We start from the raw sequence: 16,107 nt of genomic DNA, 5'->3' as shown, positions 1-16,107 counted from the left end.
TGTTTTACAGGGATGAGTGTGAACTGTGTGTGTGTAGAGAGATCAGCTGCACACAGGCGACTGACTGTCTTCATTGGGTTTTATTCTATCGGACAGTCTTTTCCTGTAACTGTCATTATATCTCTGAATGTTTTACAGTAAATGGAGAGAAATCATGAACTGGTACAGTTGCTTTCAAGTGGTTTCTGTTGTTTTTGTTGAGCTGTGGTGCCCCCTACTGCTTAAAAACAATAAATACAAGAGAAGTCCTTTCATTGGTCGGACTTTCACCCAAGTCACCATGGCGTTAAAATGTCAGTGTGTGCTGTTAATACCACAAATAACCAAAACACCAGCAGGAATAATATCGGAAAGTGTTGATGCTCATATCCCATCATGGAAATATATCAGATATCAGTTTGCTGACCTGTTGGCTGCTGTGTCCCGTTCAGAGTGGCGGTCTGGTGTTGCCGGTCATCTCATCCTGTCAGACGAGGATTTGACTTCTGTTGTTCAGGGCAACTGGAAACGCCTCAACACGCTGCAGCACTACAAGGTCAGAGTTCACGCCGCGCCAACACACTTTTTTTCCAAGTAAAAGTAAACGTTTTTGAGTTCTCTTAAAGCCGACTGTATGTCTTGTGTTGTTCATCAGGTCCCAGACGGTGCAACAGTAGCGCTGGTCCCTCGCCACACCAAACACATTCACCATGACAACCACGACTACGTGGCGGGAGAGAGTGAGTTAACATGAGAGCAGCGTTACTGGAATGTTACATCTGATGAAACTGCCACTTTAAAATCCTCTTTGCTTCTACTAAACCTTACATCAGCACCTTCGTATGTGTCGGGCTGCAGCACTAACATTCTGAGGGACCTGGATAGTTTCAACATAAGGAGCCTGTCAGTCATTCCATTGCACCGGTGGAAAATGTGGTTGTGAAACAAAGGATCATTCCATTCTGGCTATTTGGGGGTACTGAATGCCGGATTTTACAATAAACAATAATTTTATGACATTTTTATTAATCAGTCTATAAAAATTTGAATTAAACTCATTTGCCTTCAGTAAATCTCCGAAGGGGCCGAACACACAGAGACTCGTCGGTAGAAAAGCCCCACAAAAGCTTTGTTTCCCTGTGGCCCGCCGCACGCCTCACTGTTTCAGACACGCATAAAGCTTCAAATATTCTCAAGTTTTCATCGCCATGTGCAGAGTCGCACCGCTTGAACAGTGTCACCTGGTCCAGACAGCCAATCAAATGGACCAAGAGCCGGGATGGAGCACGTAACCACTTCCTTCCTGTTTTGATGCCATCCAACAGCAGAGCAACATCAAGACCCACCGGCTTCAAATCACATTTGATCGCCTGGTTGATCACAAAGCCCCACTACACAGGATCATCAGCTGTTTTGCCCGACGCGCTTCACCAAGTGGCGTCTCGGTGTATCGCGGCCTTAGTGTGGACGAAACATAAGTAGCACTATCCAAGTTTTAAGGACCAATCGGAGCGACATCTTGGCCGAATAACATCTGAGTCCCATAGATCTCAGCCAATAATGTTATTGTTTTTAGAGATAAATAAAGCTTTAACAGAATTCTTAGTGGGGACACCTCTCCCACGCTCTCATAGTTAGTAAAGTAAAGGCTGCAGAAAGTGTTTGATGTGTTTGACTACGGCTCTGTTACTCATTTAAATCCCTCTCCACAAAACGACCCTGGAGGTGTGAGCTCGCAGGCTGCAGAAAGGATGTATTGTTCAGAGTGAACAGTGAAAGTGAAACGAGTATTCTTATAATCCAATGTTCCGAGATGATTTCATCTGGAGAAGCATCTCAGTGACTCTTCCTAACTGAAACGTTGGCGTGTGCAGAGACTCCGATGCTGGAGGACGCCGATGAAGGCGGAGTGAGACTGTGGCATCTGGTGAAAGCCAGCGAGGAGCCCGAGCTGCCAAAACACCGCAGAGGCAGCCTGAGGGAGAGAGAGAGGGCCAAGGCCATCCCCGAGATCTACCTGACCCGCCTGCTGTCCATGAAGGTACACACACACACACACACACACACACTCACACACACACAGTCCAGACTGACATGTTCATGGAGCGCCTTTCACTAACACCATTAAAAATAGTAGTTTCTTAACTAAATGTAAAGTGACATCAGTATGTTTGATGCAATTAGAAGAGTTCTTTCAGCGTATTTTGATATCGGGTTTATATTCTGAATCGTCAGAATAATCATAACATGACATTTTCAAATCGTTGTATTCCTATTCACCACTCTAACCACCGTTGTATGATAGACCAGCATCATCACTTTGCTTGTATTACCTATTTGAGCTACTATCTATGTGTTTGAGGTTATTGCACCAAAAAGGCAGAGCGCTCAGAAGAAGAGACACTTTTCTTTCTGCTCATTGAGAACAACTGAGGAAAGATGTTGGTGCTCAGAAAGGAAGACTTTTAGGAGTGAGAACGTGTTGCTCAGATTACTCAAAGTGTCGGGAAGTGAAGAGAGAGTCTGTAGAAATGATGTAAAGAAGCGTCATTTGAAAGGCGCTGGGATGTTATCATGTGTGCATCAATGTTTCATTGTTTCTGTATACAGAAACCTGCTGAATCATTCTGCCTCTCCTCCATGTTCTTCAGGGCACGTTGCAGAAGTTTGTAGACGACCTGTTCACGGTGATCCTCAGCACCAGTCGTCCCGTCCCGCTCGCTGTCAAATACTTCTTTGACCTTCTGGACGACCAGGCGGGACACCACGGCATCTCCGACCCAGAGACGATACACATCTGGAAGACCAACAGGTACAGTGTAGACACATGAAGACATGAGGAGGGCGATGCAAAGACTCAAATTCAAGCTGGGCCGCGCAAATTAGTTTAAATCTTTTGCGACAAATGAGGAAACAAATGCTGTCTCCCGTGTCTGTGGTCCCCCAGAGGTCTAGATAGTAGCTCACATGAGTCCAGAGACCAGACCAGACCATGTGGAGACACCAGAGACTGTCTGTGGTCCCCCAGAGGTCTAGATAGTAGCTCACATGAGTCCAGAGACCAGACCAGACTATGTGGAGACACCAGAGACTGTCTGTGGTCCCCCAGAGGTCTAGATAGTAGCTCACATGAGTCCAGAGACCAGACCAGACCATGTGGAGACACCAGAGACTGTCTGTGGTCCCCCAGAGGTCTAGATAGTAGCTCACATGAGTCCAGAGACCAGACCAGACTATGTGGAGGAACCAGAGACTGTCTGTGGTCCAAACAACAAGGTCTCTGCTGTATTTATGTCTAGATGACCTTATTTGGAGTGTTGATGGAGCAGCTACAATGTTAGCATAGCCTAGCATCCATCAACCAGACTCCATTCAGAATACAAGCATTATAAAGTTGTTTGCTTGTCGTCTTGCTGACAGACCGAACAAAGCATGACTTCAGCATCATTATGGAGTTATTAAAGCATGCTTTAGATCCTTTTATTAAAATGAAATCACAGCTAAATAGTTTATTTTGGGTTCATCCAGCTGTAGTAAACCAGCCGACGTGTGTCTTGTTAGATACAGTGAATCCACGGTCAAAGTGGCTTTAGTAACGTGAGTTAAAGTTGAAGAGGCTTGCCTGCTTGACTACTTTTTCCCAGTTGTATTTTGAAGTGATGCCAGCCGGATGTTGGAACAGCGAGGTTAATGTTTCCTCTCTTCTCCAGTCTCCCTCTGCGTTTCTGGATCAACATTGTGAAGAACCCTCAGTTCATCTTTGACGTCCAGGCGTCGGACCACGTGGACGCCGTGCTCTCGGTCATCGCCCAGACCTTCATGGACTCCTGCACCATCGCCGAGCACAAGCTGGGACGGGTGAGTAGAAGCTTCATGCACAATAAAGCTGAGAGAGCATTGTTAAAAACTTTCCATTATATATTTGTTTGGTTATTTTTTGGTGGTTTTCAATCTGCTGTGTTTCTCCAGTCTCAACTGAAAGTGAACAAAGGTCTGTTTCAGATACTCATCCCTCTTTTGTAACAGGACTCTCCCATCAACAAGCTGCTGTATGCCAGAGACATCCCACGCTACAAACAGATGGTAGAGCGGTAAGTTCAGTCAGACATCTCCATGGAGAACATCCCACACCCAATGTCATTCTGGATGCTAATGAGCTACTATGCATTGCTCTGTAATATTGTATCAATCATTCATTTTGTGTTATTATAATCGCTGTTGTTGTAATACATTATAATAATTTCATGATGCATTATAATCGCTGTTGTAATCATTGTAGTGTGATTATAAGATGCTGTAAAGGCTCATTGATTCCTTTGAAGATGAGCTGAAATGAAAAATGCCTTTAGATCACATCTCCGGTCCTATTGTGCACCTATTTAATAATATATGCATATATATATATATATATATATATATATATATATATATGCACAGAGTGAGAGAAGACTGTGAGATAATCTATTCAACGACCAATCAATCATCAATTTCTCTAGCTGTAAGTCCATATGAAGATAGAGACTCTAGATTAAAACTATGTAAGAACGACACACAAACGTACTCAACTTTACTTAAAGCAAACAATGACCACTTAATGTATTACACCTATGGGGACTATAATACACCAGAAGTATTACGATACGTGACCTTAGAAGCCATTATAAAATGCTCTATAATGTGTTATGATTATTGTTATAAAGCATTAATAATAGGCTTATAACTCTAATTATGCAGTGCTATAACCAGATTATAATGTAGTATGTTTATAATGCATCATAGACATGGAGGCCATACAAAGTGTTCCTGGTACTTACGTATCCTCTACACTGAAAGCATGAGATCTGCTTTCCTCGGTTTATTCCAGTCGTCACTATGAACTAACGCCTCTCTGCCATCATTGCAGCTACTATGCTGACATCAGACAGACCATCTCAGCCAGCGACCAGGAGATGAACTCTGCTCTGGCTGAACTGTCCAGGGTGAGTGAGGGCAGATATGATACGGCGTGCAGACACGGAGGTGGACGTCTAACCACAATGCTTTGTGTTTCAGAACTACTCTGGAGAGCTCAACTACCTGGTCGCACTGCACGAGCTTTACAAGTACATCAACAAATACTACGACCAGGTTCGTTTGTCTCTCAGTACATCGTGGCCCAGTACAAAGACAATGTGATCATGTTCCCAGTGGATCACAATACAGAGTCTGATCCATTATGGCTTGATTATAGTCCTATTCTGGTTTGTGTTTACACTGAACTGTTGAGGTCGGTGTGAGAAGTGTTCATACCTGAATCTGTAGATGAGCAGTTTACAACTGGTTATTAGGACCATTGTATGTAAGAAAAGAGAGAAATGACGGAGGAGGGGCTGTTCTTTTGTTTGAATATAATTGGAGGTTATAAACTCAGAAATGTACAATTAAAAAGTGATTTATTAATGTTCATAAAAGAACCGAAAGAACATGAAATATGTATCGTAGATGTATCTCTCAGGACCTTCGCCTCACTGTCTGTCAGAGGACATTGATTCAGAAACAACAATCTTAGCGATTTATTGGCGTAAACGTAGAACAGGTCTAACATGAGGATAAAGTTGTCAGCATTATGTTCATAAAAGAACATGAAAGAAAACGTATGCATCTTTCAGGACCTTCGCCTCGCTCAGAGGCCGTCCTTACCAGAACAACTGTAGGAGCAGTGGAATCCATACAGTGTCTGTCTGCTGCTACCACTGCTGCTTTCAGCTGAAGGTCACCAGTTAACACGGTCACTGGTTGAGCTGAAACACCTGTGGCTCTGATCCTGTCTGAAACCTCTACAACTTGAGTCTGTTTACAAATCACTTCTGACGACCGAGTGTGTAACAACCACACATTTAGATGCTTCTAGAAGTTTCAATCAAACGTTTCAAGCTCCTTCTAACTCTCTGGAAGCTTCTGGAAACTTCTTCTGTTGCCAACATGCATGAATATCCTCAGTTTGGAGAAGAAAGTACAGAGAAACCCCCTTTTACAGGGAAATACAGATATTACCTTTTTCGGTCAGTTTCTAATGACTGGTCATGGTGTTTATTTATATGATTATCATCTCTTTTCTCTTCCTCCTGCCGACCTTGTGCTCGTCATCAGATCATCACAGCGCTGGAGGAGGACCCCACGGCCCAGAAGATGCAGCTGGGCTACAGACTGCAGCAGATCGCAGCCGCCGTGGAGAACAAAGTCACCGACTTGTGACAGAGGAAACGGCCAGCGGAGCTGTAGGGAACGGAGGAGGCCGGGGAGTGGGAGGAGGATCAACAGACCCTGCAGGTGGAACTGACAAGCAGGAGAGCAACAGACCAATTGGAAGACGGTGTCAAGCTTCCTTTCAGGAGGACGGGCTGGAGTCGAGGAGCCAAAACTTTTTTTTCAGTGCTGAGAGATTCAGGTCGGCGTTGAAGTCAACATCCCAGCAACGTCCGTCCTTCGTCGGGTTCACTAAGGACGCTTTGGTCTGGACACTGTAGCAGCAGGATGGCACATGGACGCTGATCAGACCTGGACAAAGACATGTGTGAAAGACACCAGTCAGCCCAGCTGTCCCTCCGTTAACTTTATAAAGAGACATTTGGGGGGAAACGTAGCGTTTTATCAAAAAGAATCTCAGCTGGTCCACAGCTGGGATTTCATGTCACCGTTTCCACGTCGGACTACTTTATATGAAGCGGTACCTCTTATGCCTTGCGTGCTTCTCGCTGATGTATGCTCAGAAGTTATTTCTTTGTGTGTGTGTGTGTGTGTGTGTGTGTGTGTGTGTGTGTGTGTGTGTGTGTGTGTGTGTGTGTGTGTGTGTGTGTGTGTGCGCGCGCAGTTATCCATATTGCCCTGCTTGTCAATCTACACCTTGTGTTGTCACATTTCTGGTTTCTAGTACAAAGTATTGAAGTAAGTGGTTATCATATTCTAGATGTTTAAAGTCAGCAGTATTCACACACTACGATGGACTGAGCGTCGATGTTTGTTAAAACGGACACACAACAGCCCCTTTACTTCAAGCCAATCCACGAGAGTTTCCCTGCCGCTCTACCTCGGCCTGCTGTGCTGCATCAGACACCAACACTACGCTTCCATCCGGCCTACGACACAGCACAGATCTGCCCTCGTTAACGGCAACACCTGCTGGACATTCTCATGAGCAGTGGCAGCAACATTTCTGCTTCATTATCTTCTTTCCTTTGTGTGATGTTTTTACATTTCCAACCTGCTCGTTGGAGCATTTTAAGGTACTTAAACCCCCGACTGAGTTACAGTTGACTGTGTTTTTGTTTTCTTGCTTTTATACTTTATTCATGTGGATGTGTCTGTAGTGTACAAGTCACTGGAAAGACGTTAAGAGGAAACAATCCTTCCATAAAGAAACACAAAGTGGAATCTTAGTGTGCTCCACCGTGTTTTGTTGCGCACGTCAGTCTCGTTTCTACTTTGTACATTTTTAACATTCCTTTTAGGTTTAGAATGACGTACTTAAAATCATGGTTGTTCCGCTCCAAGCCAACGGTACGCATTTTTTAGTGTCGCTGTCATGGTCTGTGTGCAGTTGTTGTATTGAACACAAGGTGGCACTGCTTCACTTGCTGTATGGCGTTTTATTTTGCCAGGTTGCTGCAGGTTGTGTGTTGATTATGCTCCCACTGCTCAGTAGCTGTAGAGTATCTCATCCCACTGTTCTGCTTCCAGTTAGAGCACAGAGAGCTGATATACAAGAGCTGATGTCTGCTGATGTTTCTCTTATTGAAGACTGATCTGGGGTCAGTAGGGCTGGTTGTCGATGCTGGTCTGTTTGTCCTTTTCAAATAGTGTTTCTCATGGCACTGCCCTTGGTGGTTAGGGCTTCATTTAGGCTAATATTAGGTTAGAATCTGTGCCAACTTTGTCAATACTCAAGTCAGAACCTACTGAAACAGGTTCGACACCCAGCCCGAGTCATCAGTGACCACAAAAGGTGAAGAGTAATGATCTTTTCCAAACTGTCATTTATGAAGATGTGCATCATTCCCATGTCCAGGCTCAGCGTGTCAGACTGTAGCCCGTAGCTTTATTACTACATTACCTAACACACACAAGCAACTAACGACTCACGTCAACGGTTTGTTCTGTCGCACGCTGTCGGCTCAGATTGGGGTGAAAGCTCAGTCATGATGAAGACGAGCCATTTGAGGGAAAACTATAACTGTTGTTAGGCTGTATAAATTTGGTGATGTAGAGCAGGCTCTGCAAGGAGCAGTTTTGAGGATGTTTCTTATTTCGTGTGTTAATATCATTGTACATACTGACTTAAACTGTAGTGATTTAACATGTTTAATAAGAGAAGGTACAGATTCTCACAGATGCTGATGTAATAAAGTATTCTTAAAATGATTTTCTCGTGTTCTTTGAATTAAAAAAAAATCGCCTTCACATTGAATCTCTCAAGTGTTGAAGACTGTCAGCCATGCTCCCACTGTAATTAATGATGGACAGGATGCCTCTGGTGTTGCAAATGATCCGGGACCAGATTATCTGGTGCCGTGCGTGTCCACGAGGCCCAGATTACCATGGCGATCAGGACGCTGAGATGTCTGTTGAGAAGATACACTTTACACTACGTAAAACCGTAACGCCTGTTCATTGGTTCAAATATCGGAAGGAGTTGTCATTGTGTGTTAAATATTTAAATACGTCATAATTATGTTCTAATGAGATAATTAAAAAACAAATGCATTTGCAATAGCTGATGCCATTTACAACAGCGGTGACCGGGATACATCTGCACATCATCTGCAACACCACACTCGACAAGAGGCAGCAGCATCCTGTGCCAACACGCACGCGCAAGCACGCACACACACACACACACACACACACATACACAGGTCCAAAATGGAGTAACGTTGAAGACAGTGCCGTCGGGAATCCCATTGAATGTAATTTCACATTCAAACAGAAATTGCTCGGTCGCAGGTGAAGATTAAGAGACTTCTAGAAATCGCGGGGAAATCGCCGTCATTCCTGCTGTCGAGCTAGCTGTCCAGAACAGGTAACTACGCAACTAGCTGGACTGGAGCTAGTCCAGCTAGCGGTAGCGCCCAATGCTAATGCTAGCCACCTTGCTAACAACAGCCATTGAGCGAGGAAGGCTGGCCCTAACGTTAATCAAATGTCGGAACGAATTAACACCAAGTGTCTTAGTGCCATGTGTGATTCGTATTGTTTCTGAAAGAGCTTAGTAGCCTCAACGAAAGCTAACGTCGCTAACGCTAGCTGCTTTGTTTGGGATGCTAATTTGAATGGTGTGTAGCTAAACTATGATGGGGAGCTGACAGCGGTCACCTGGCCGGAGCTAGCGTTGGCTGCCGTAACGTTGTATTTGGACCGTTAACTTGTGCACTTTGTGGCCGTCTGGTCGCGGTCCTTTTAGTTGTGTCCGTATCCCCCCTCGTACGGAGACAACGTCATATCACACTGCACTTCATCTGTAACACGGCCTTTCTCCTACATGTCGGCTAATTGTGTCAAATACATTGGGTTACCAGTTGAGGCCATTAGTGTAAAAATCAACTGTAACGTGTGTCTTTTAAAGCTGCGGGCCACTTTATCCTCGTAATGTTTGTGTTAATAAGCCATCCACCCACAATCCTGTATGTATTCAAAGGCATGCGGAATACCGGCGGGAATGAATCTGTATGTGCTCTCTAAACTGCACACTCATCGATACAACAACTATGGATTGTGGTGTATTTGTTTATTTATTATTTCATGTCGCCGTGTGGTGAGCAGCGTGTTCAGTGTCACTGTGTTTCTGCTTTCCAGTCAAGAATGGAGCCATCAGAGCAGTCAGGCCCAGACTCCGGCTCTCAGGATGTCAACCCTGTGTTTCTGCAGCAGCTCCGAGAGCTGGACATCCCAGAGGAGGCAGCCAAACAGGTGGGACCTGGGCGGCTGCTTTCAGCATTAAGGTCACATTAACATCAACATTCACTCATAGTCATCACTGGGAATGTTGCATTGTTCTCAAAGCTGTGCTGTAGCTGACTTGATGGCAAATAACTTTAAAGTTCCTGCACAGAATATAAACATGGAAACCTCATGTTGGCCTGACTTAATTACTTAAAACGTATCCGTTAGACACTAATAGTCTTTTTTCCCCTATTTCACTAACACTGCCTTTTATTTATATATATATATATATATATATATATATATATATATATATATATATATATATACACCTGTAACTCCCTGGTAGGTAACTATTTATTCATTGTGCCAATTACACTTTCTACCAGTGACAGTAGCTGTGTCCCAATTCAGCACCCATGCTTCTGAGGACGAAGGCTTCACGGTCTACGAAAACCGCGAAGGACAAACCGAGCGGCCTCTGAAATGAGACTGTCTGAACTACAGAGGATTTCCTGCTTTACTGCTCCTGTCACCTAGCAACTAGCTGCAGTTGACAAGAAAACACGAAGATGAAGTAACTAACATTATCTGATTAAAATGGAGCCCGATATGATATTTGATTCTTTTTATTTGATATTATGACGGAGGCTAAGCTTCAGCGCCATCGGTGCATCGTATACATTTCAGGCTGAGAGAGATTTTCCTCTGCAGCATCTCCCGCATGTTGAACCAATTGTGACCGGCGTACAAAGAATCTTGGGAGAAGTTGGGCCGTGAAGGATCCATCAGTTGAATCCTCTGACTCAGGAAAAGAAGGCTGCATTTGAAGGAGTCTGAAATGGGACCTCCTTGTCACAGCGGCTGCGATGCACTCGGTCATCAAACGCAGCCTTGGAAGGATGGATGCTGAGCTGGGACACAGATAGTGACACTTGTCTTTTTAGGTTACGAATGCCCCAACAGTTGACCTTCAATGATCCATACTATGTCATGTGAACACTGCATTACTTGACAGCTTTCATGCTAAAGATTCCAATTCACCACTGTTAGAGAAACTTTTTATCAAATTAATTTCAGTAGAATTCTCATAGCTGTAGCATATTTGTGTCCTCACAGACAGTTTGTACTAGGATGTGTTTAGCATAGATGCTGCAGTCACGTTGAAGGAGGCAGACAGCAAACCTGATATCATGTCAGTGAGCCAGAGGAGTGCAGCACAGAGTTAAGTTGATGCCACTGCTGAATCAGGTTGTAGCTAAACCAACCTAAATAGTTGAATATCAGAAAATAATAATTCAGTTTTAATTGAGCAGTGTGAGTGAACCGATTGCAAAAAATGAGGTTCAACTGAATATTGCTTAGTTAATCAGGCAATGAATGGCAGCTATGGCCTCACCTTTATTCACTGCTTAGTTCCCTGACCTGTTTCATTGTTTCTCATCACTTCAGGCTCTTCTACACACTCGGAACGTTTCTGCCGAGGAGGCGGCTATGTACTACTTCAACAAGCTGGAGAATGAGGTGCCCATATGCTAGCCTTAGTCCCCACAGGTACACCTTGGTACATTAGACCTTGTGGAGTTTGTCCAAAGCCAAATCTCAGTGTCTCTTGTTGTGTTCTCTGACCTCAGGAGGAGGGAGACGATGACCTTATGTTCAAGATGGTGTTTGTGGTGAACATGGACCTTGCCATGGGTGTTGGAAAGGTAAGTTCCAGTGTGAACTGTGTGGGATATATATGCTGTGTTTAAGGACATGATCCGTCCTAAAGAAAGGTGTCATATTTAACATGAGGCTGGTTGGAGATGAGCCAGGCCTGCACAGAATCCATCACCAGAGATCATCACACAATGCAGGCCGATTAGATGTGGGTCCGACTTTCTGCGATGTCATGCACATGTGGGCAAGGTTTAATCTGTTAACAAACATATCTTGTGTCGTTGGTGATGGGAATCACAATAACATCAATGTTACATATATATCACTTCTCAAAATGAGCAATCACAACGTGCTTTACGAGGGAGGAAGAAGGAAGGAATAAAAACAACAAAGGATAAAAACAACAAAGGATAAAATCCAACGCTGGATACACTTATTTCCACATATAACAGAAATAACTCCCAACGTGGTCGACAAACTCCAGGTAGCCTACATCTTAACAGGATGCAACTATTTCTATGACGTCCTTCGTATATATTTTGAAGACGGCTGAGTTCTCCGCCTCCTGCTGCCGCCGCCTGCTCTCGTCTACTTTCCAGGCAAGAAGCAGTTTATTTCCAACGAGCCTAATAGCTCTGACGGGGTTTGCTGCCCCACTGATAACACATAAAGGAATTACTTTTTATCTTACCACGATATTAAATCACTCCTCTCTCTAGTTTTACATGACATAAAGCTTCTATAATTGTTCTGTTATTTAACAAAGCCTTTCTTTGATTTTATTAGTCTGGAATAGTCAACAAGTAATATCTACCAGATTGTGTGCTCTTTGCTCTGAGTGGTGGAGAACAATGATTGTAGTGATTTCATGCAGATATTGTTTTTTGTTTGAATTAGCATTTAAATAGAAAACATTTTTATTTTGTGGTTTATTTTAAATGTTTCAAGTTCAATTGTGTAACTCAGAGACAGATAAGGGTTTATTGACAAATATGTTTGCACATACAGGGAATCTGACTCCTGGGATTGGTCCATCTATTTTCTGCACAGTACAGCACAGTAAAATAAAACTAATCTGTTATATAAAAAAACATTTGCAATTCAATATGAAAGTAAACAATACACAAGATGTTAAAATATGTAATTCATTGAAGGGTCTGTATTTAAAGTGTACGTATTTAAATGTCCATGTTTAGAGTGTAGGGAAGTGATTGTCCTGGGGAGCAGACCTAGTCAGTCGGGGGCCTCAGCCCTGTTGGTGAGGCCCCCAACTGTTGTCGGGAAGAAAATGTTTCTAGTAGTCCACAAACCAATGGGTGCAGACACCGTGACTACGTGCTCTTCTTATTAGCAGTCCACGATGTGACCTCTGCGCTGTGTGCTTGTGCAGGTGGCAGCCCAGGTGGGTCATGCTGCTGTGGGTTTGTACCAGGCTCTACAGGAGAAGAACAGCTGGAGGGAGATGGCCTGGAAGTGGGACCACAGTGGGTAAGTCCTGCACCATATGTTGGTGGACAAGTTGTGCATCTGTTAGGTATCTTTTATTTAAAAAAAGAAACATTCACTTTGTGATGAAACCTGCAGAGCCTTAAATTACATGACTGGTTTACACTGAATATGAGCATATTTTGATATCATGTAAATGACCATACATTTACATGGAACAATTAAAACACTGCATATGAGTTACAAGGAATGAACTTTAAAGTGTAACAATCTTAAAAATGATTAACTTTAATAATCTGCAGTGCAGATATATTTTATATTTGATCCTTTCTTAAATAAATAAAAATATGGCATGGGAATGTGGTGTCCATACCTAAAGCTCTGCTATCTGAAAGGCTCATGGTTCCTAACAATCAACTAGTGCATTCCTGGAGTGATTCTTTTTCTTTTTCTTTATTTTTAATTTGTATTAGGACGAATGTAAACGCAGCATCAAAAATATTGGTGAATTCTCTGGACAGATAAAGTGGCCGGCAGCTTAACACTGAACATGAGGAGCCAGGCCTCTGCGAGGTGTGGGCACAACAGTGTGACCTCCCGTTGCTGGGCCAGCCCGGCAACATCACAGGAGATGTCAGGAGGAGCCAAATGTTCTCTGTTAATGCTTCAGCTCCTGAATCCTGTCACCCTTTAGTCTCTTTAAGTGCAAAAGAAAATACGGCCCTTCAGCTGAGATGCCTTGGCTTTATACTTTTACAATCATTGGTCCTTCATCTGCGTCCGTTCTGGCTCTCCACACACGCCATTGGTTACTTTGTAAAATTGCTCAGTTCAGTCGAGTGTTTGACTCCTGATATTGTCGACCACAGATTTTTGGACATACATTTATAATGTTGAACAAAGAAGTGAATTCTAATTAACATTATTGATGAAAAATAAATGTGTCTGATGTTGATACAGAGCCAAGAAGGTGGTGGTCCAGGGCACCAATGTGGCTCATCTACTGGAGCTGCAGGCCCTGGCCATGAGCCTCAGCCTGCCCACCTACCTGGTCCAGGATGTAGGCCTTACCCAGGTGAGAGAAACAGGACACTTTCAAAGTTGACTTGTGTGTAAATGTCTTATGGATGCACCTGTAGTATGGTCAAAATCTTGGTACTGATGTAGGATAAAAAAACAATCTTTGTCAGTGTGGCCCAGTGCCTTGAGCTGAGGACAGTCTCTCCAGGAAACCAACCCCTCTTGTCTCTGGCAGGTGGAGGCTGGGTCCCGCACTGTCCTGGCCATCATGGGTGAGGAGGAGATGGTGAACAACGTCACTGGGAGTCTGAAGCTGCTCTGAGGGGCTCAACCACACTGAGGGGGGCGCCGTTGATCTGCAGTGCCACAGTGCATCCAGCAGAGGGCAGCATTTTCCCAGCAACACAGAGAGTCTCGGCATGCAAGCGTGTAACAACCTTTAAAAAAAGACCTAAAGAACAAGGGAAAACAAGACATGTCCCAACACCAGAAAACAAACACCCTCAGCCATTTGTTTCCCCTTCATTCTTTGTCTGAGCCGCTCAGTCGGCCGTTAAGAGCAGGAGGGGAGAGAGACTGGTTGTTCACAGAAGAACAAGGTGAAGGCAGTTGAATTTTTCTTTTTCTGGTGACCATTCTCTTTTTCAAACAGGCCACCTACTTAGAGGGGAGTCTTAAGATTAAAGTCTTAATGCATTTTCAGTTGTTCAGATATGGCAAAGTAAACCCAAGTATTTTTGGTGGTTGATCAATATTGTAGTTGTGCTTATTTGATGAGCAGTGTACTGTAGACTAATATATAATGACATTATCATTAAACCCATAGCAGATCATGGATTTTCCTGTTGGATTCACAACTCCTGAGTGAAGGGTAACTTATTAACTGATAATATCTCAACACTAATTTTTGACATTTAACTGATTTAGTGTCCGTATGCGACTATTCTCCCAAAGATCCCTATCCTTTAGAATCAGTAACATTACTCATCATTGATAAATGGCTATATTTTCTATACATAAGCCTGTTGGGGCCATATATTGTATAATCTGTGGTGTGCCATCCTGAACAGTATACAGTTACTGGACTTTGTTACATTGTTTTTTTTTTTTTTTGTGTGTAAAAGGAAGAAAATCCTAAATGATTTTTTCTTTTAATTTCTTGTTTGATGGAGGGTGAGAAGTTAATGTAGTAAGGGTCTATGCTGGCCTGATTTTATGCACCCTACTGCCTGTGGTGGATAGTTTACACAAATTCAATTTCATTTCAATTCCAGCTTGACAGAACGCAGATAATTGTGTTTGACAATTATGGTGAATAGTCTTCATAAGAGCGATGTGTGAGCTGTTGTGTCTATGTTCTCACTAAAACGTATTTGTGGGTATGAGCTGCCACTCCCAGAACTCTTAGCTTAATGTTAAAATATTTGGTTTGTAACAGGAATCTTTAAATAAATAATGGTAGTGGTATGCATGCAATATGAAACATTTGACCACACCGTTGGAAACCCAAAGTTGTGTTAATTTTAGCAACATGTACACACTTTGATACCTCCTATGTTCTTCAGTCATTTGTGTGTGTGCTTCAGACTATGGAGACTATTAAAATGGCTCCAGATTAAGTGAGCATCTTGAATTGTGTTTTTAACCTCCGACTACACCATACTGACGGCGCATAAGGAAGAGCTGTGCTGGAGCGCATTGTGGGGGAGGGAGGACGCAGCCATATTGCTCTGCGTGGTGTAGGGGTGGCCGTATGACACTGCTGTTTCACCGCAGTAACAATAGCACGGTGGTGAAATATGGACACTGCCAACCAGAGGAGTCCGGATGGGAGTCGTGGAAACCGGCCTTTCACTTATTAACCTCATGACGTGCTGTCGGGAGCGATTGTTGTGGTTATAAAGGCCAACAACCCCAGGAGGAGAAAGCTGTTACATGACATTGTTCGAAGAAAGCTCAGACGTTATGCAACGAACATGAAGTTGACTCGCTCACATCTACGCTGCTGTGGGCGTAACGTTAGCTGTTAGCCACAACGTTAGCTTTTTTTTTTTAAGTCTTTCAATGTTAAATATGGTCGAACTT

The 16,107-nt window shown here is 43.4% G+C and overlaps 2 protein-coding genes across 2 annotated transcripts in view; both read left to right on the top strand.

The window, feature by feature from the left end:
* Positions 1–8,376, top strand: part of plxnb1b (plexin b1b) — a 109,489-nt gene extending 101,113 nt beyond the window's left edge. Inside the window, exons 32-40 of the mRNA XM_084039016.1 lie at positions 432–535; positions 635–719; positions 1,854–2,020; positions 2,631–2,791; positions 3,690–3,837; positions 4,006–4,070; positions 4,883–4,958; positions 5,032–5,106; positions 6,109–8,376. Of these exons, the coding sequence (XP_083895142.1) occupies positions 432–535; positions 635–719; positions 1,854–2,020; positions 2,631–2,791; positions 3,690–3,837; positions 4,006–4,070; positions 4,883–4,958; positions 5,032–5,106; positions 6,109–6,213 (986 nt within the window). The 3' untranslated portion in view covers positions 6,214–8,376. The remainder of the gene's footprint in view (positions 1–431; positions 536–634; positions 720–1,853; positions 2,021–2,630; positions 2,792–3,689; positions 3,838–4,005; positions 4,071–4,882; positions 4,959–5,031; positions 5,107–6,108) is intronic.
* Positions 8,377–8,852: 476 nt separating this feature from the next.
* Positions 8,853–15,641, top strand: LOC311024959 (putative peptidyl-tRNA hydrolase 2). The gene is made up of 7 exons (XM_084027582.1): positions 8,853–9,034; positions 9,808–9,921; positions 11,347–11,418; positions 11,529–11,603; positions 12,947–13,044; positions 13,963–14,077; positions 14,258–15,641. Exons 2-7 carry the CDS (start codon positions 9,814–9,816, stop codon positions 14,342–14,344), a joined length of 555 nt encoding a protein of 184 aa, XP_083883708.1. The 5' UTR covers positions 8,853–9,034; positions 9,808–9,813; the 3' UTR covers positions 14,345–15,641.
* Positions 15,642–16,107: the final 466 nt, after the last annotated feature.

Source organism: Eutrigla gurnardus, assembly GCF_963514095.1.
Source record: "Eutrigla gurnardus genome assembly, chromosome: 2".
NCBI lineage: Eukaryota > Metazoa > Chordata > Actinopteri > Perciformes > Triglidae > Eutrigla > Eutrigla gurnardus.
Note: the sequence above shows the minus strand (reverse complement) of the source record. Positions and strands in the feature narration are given on the sequence as shown.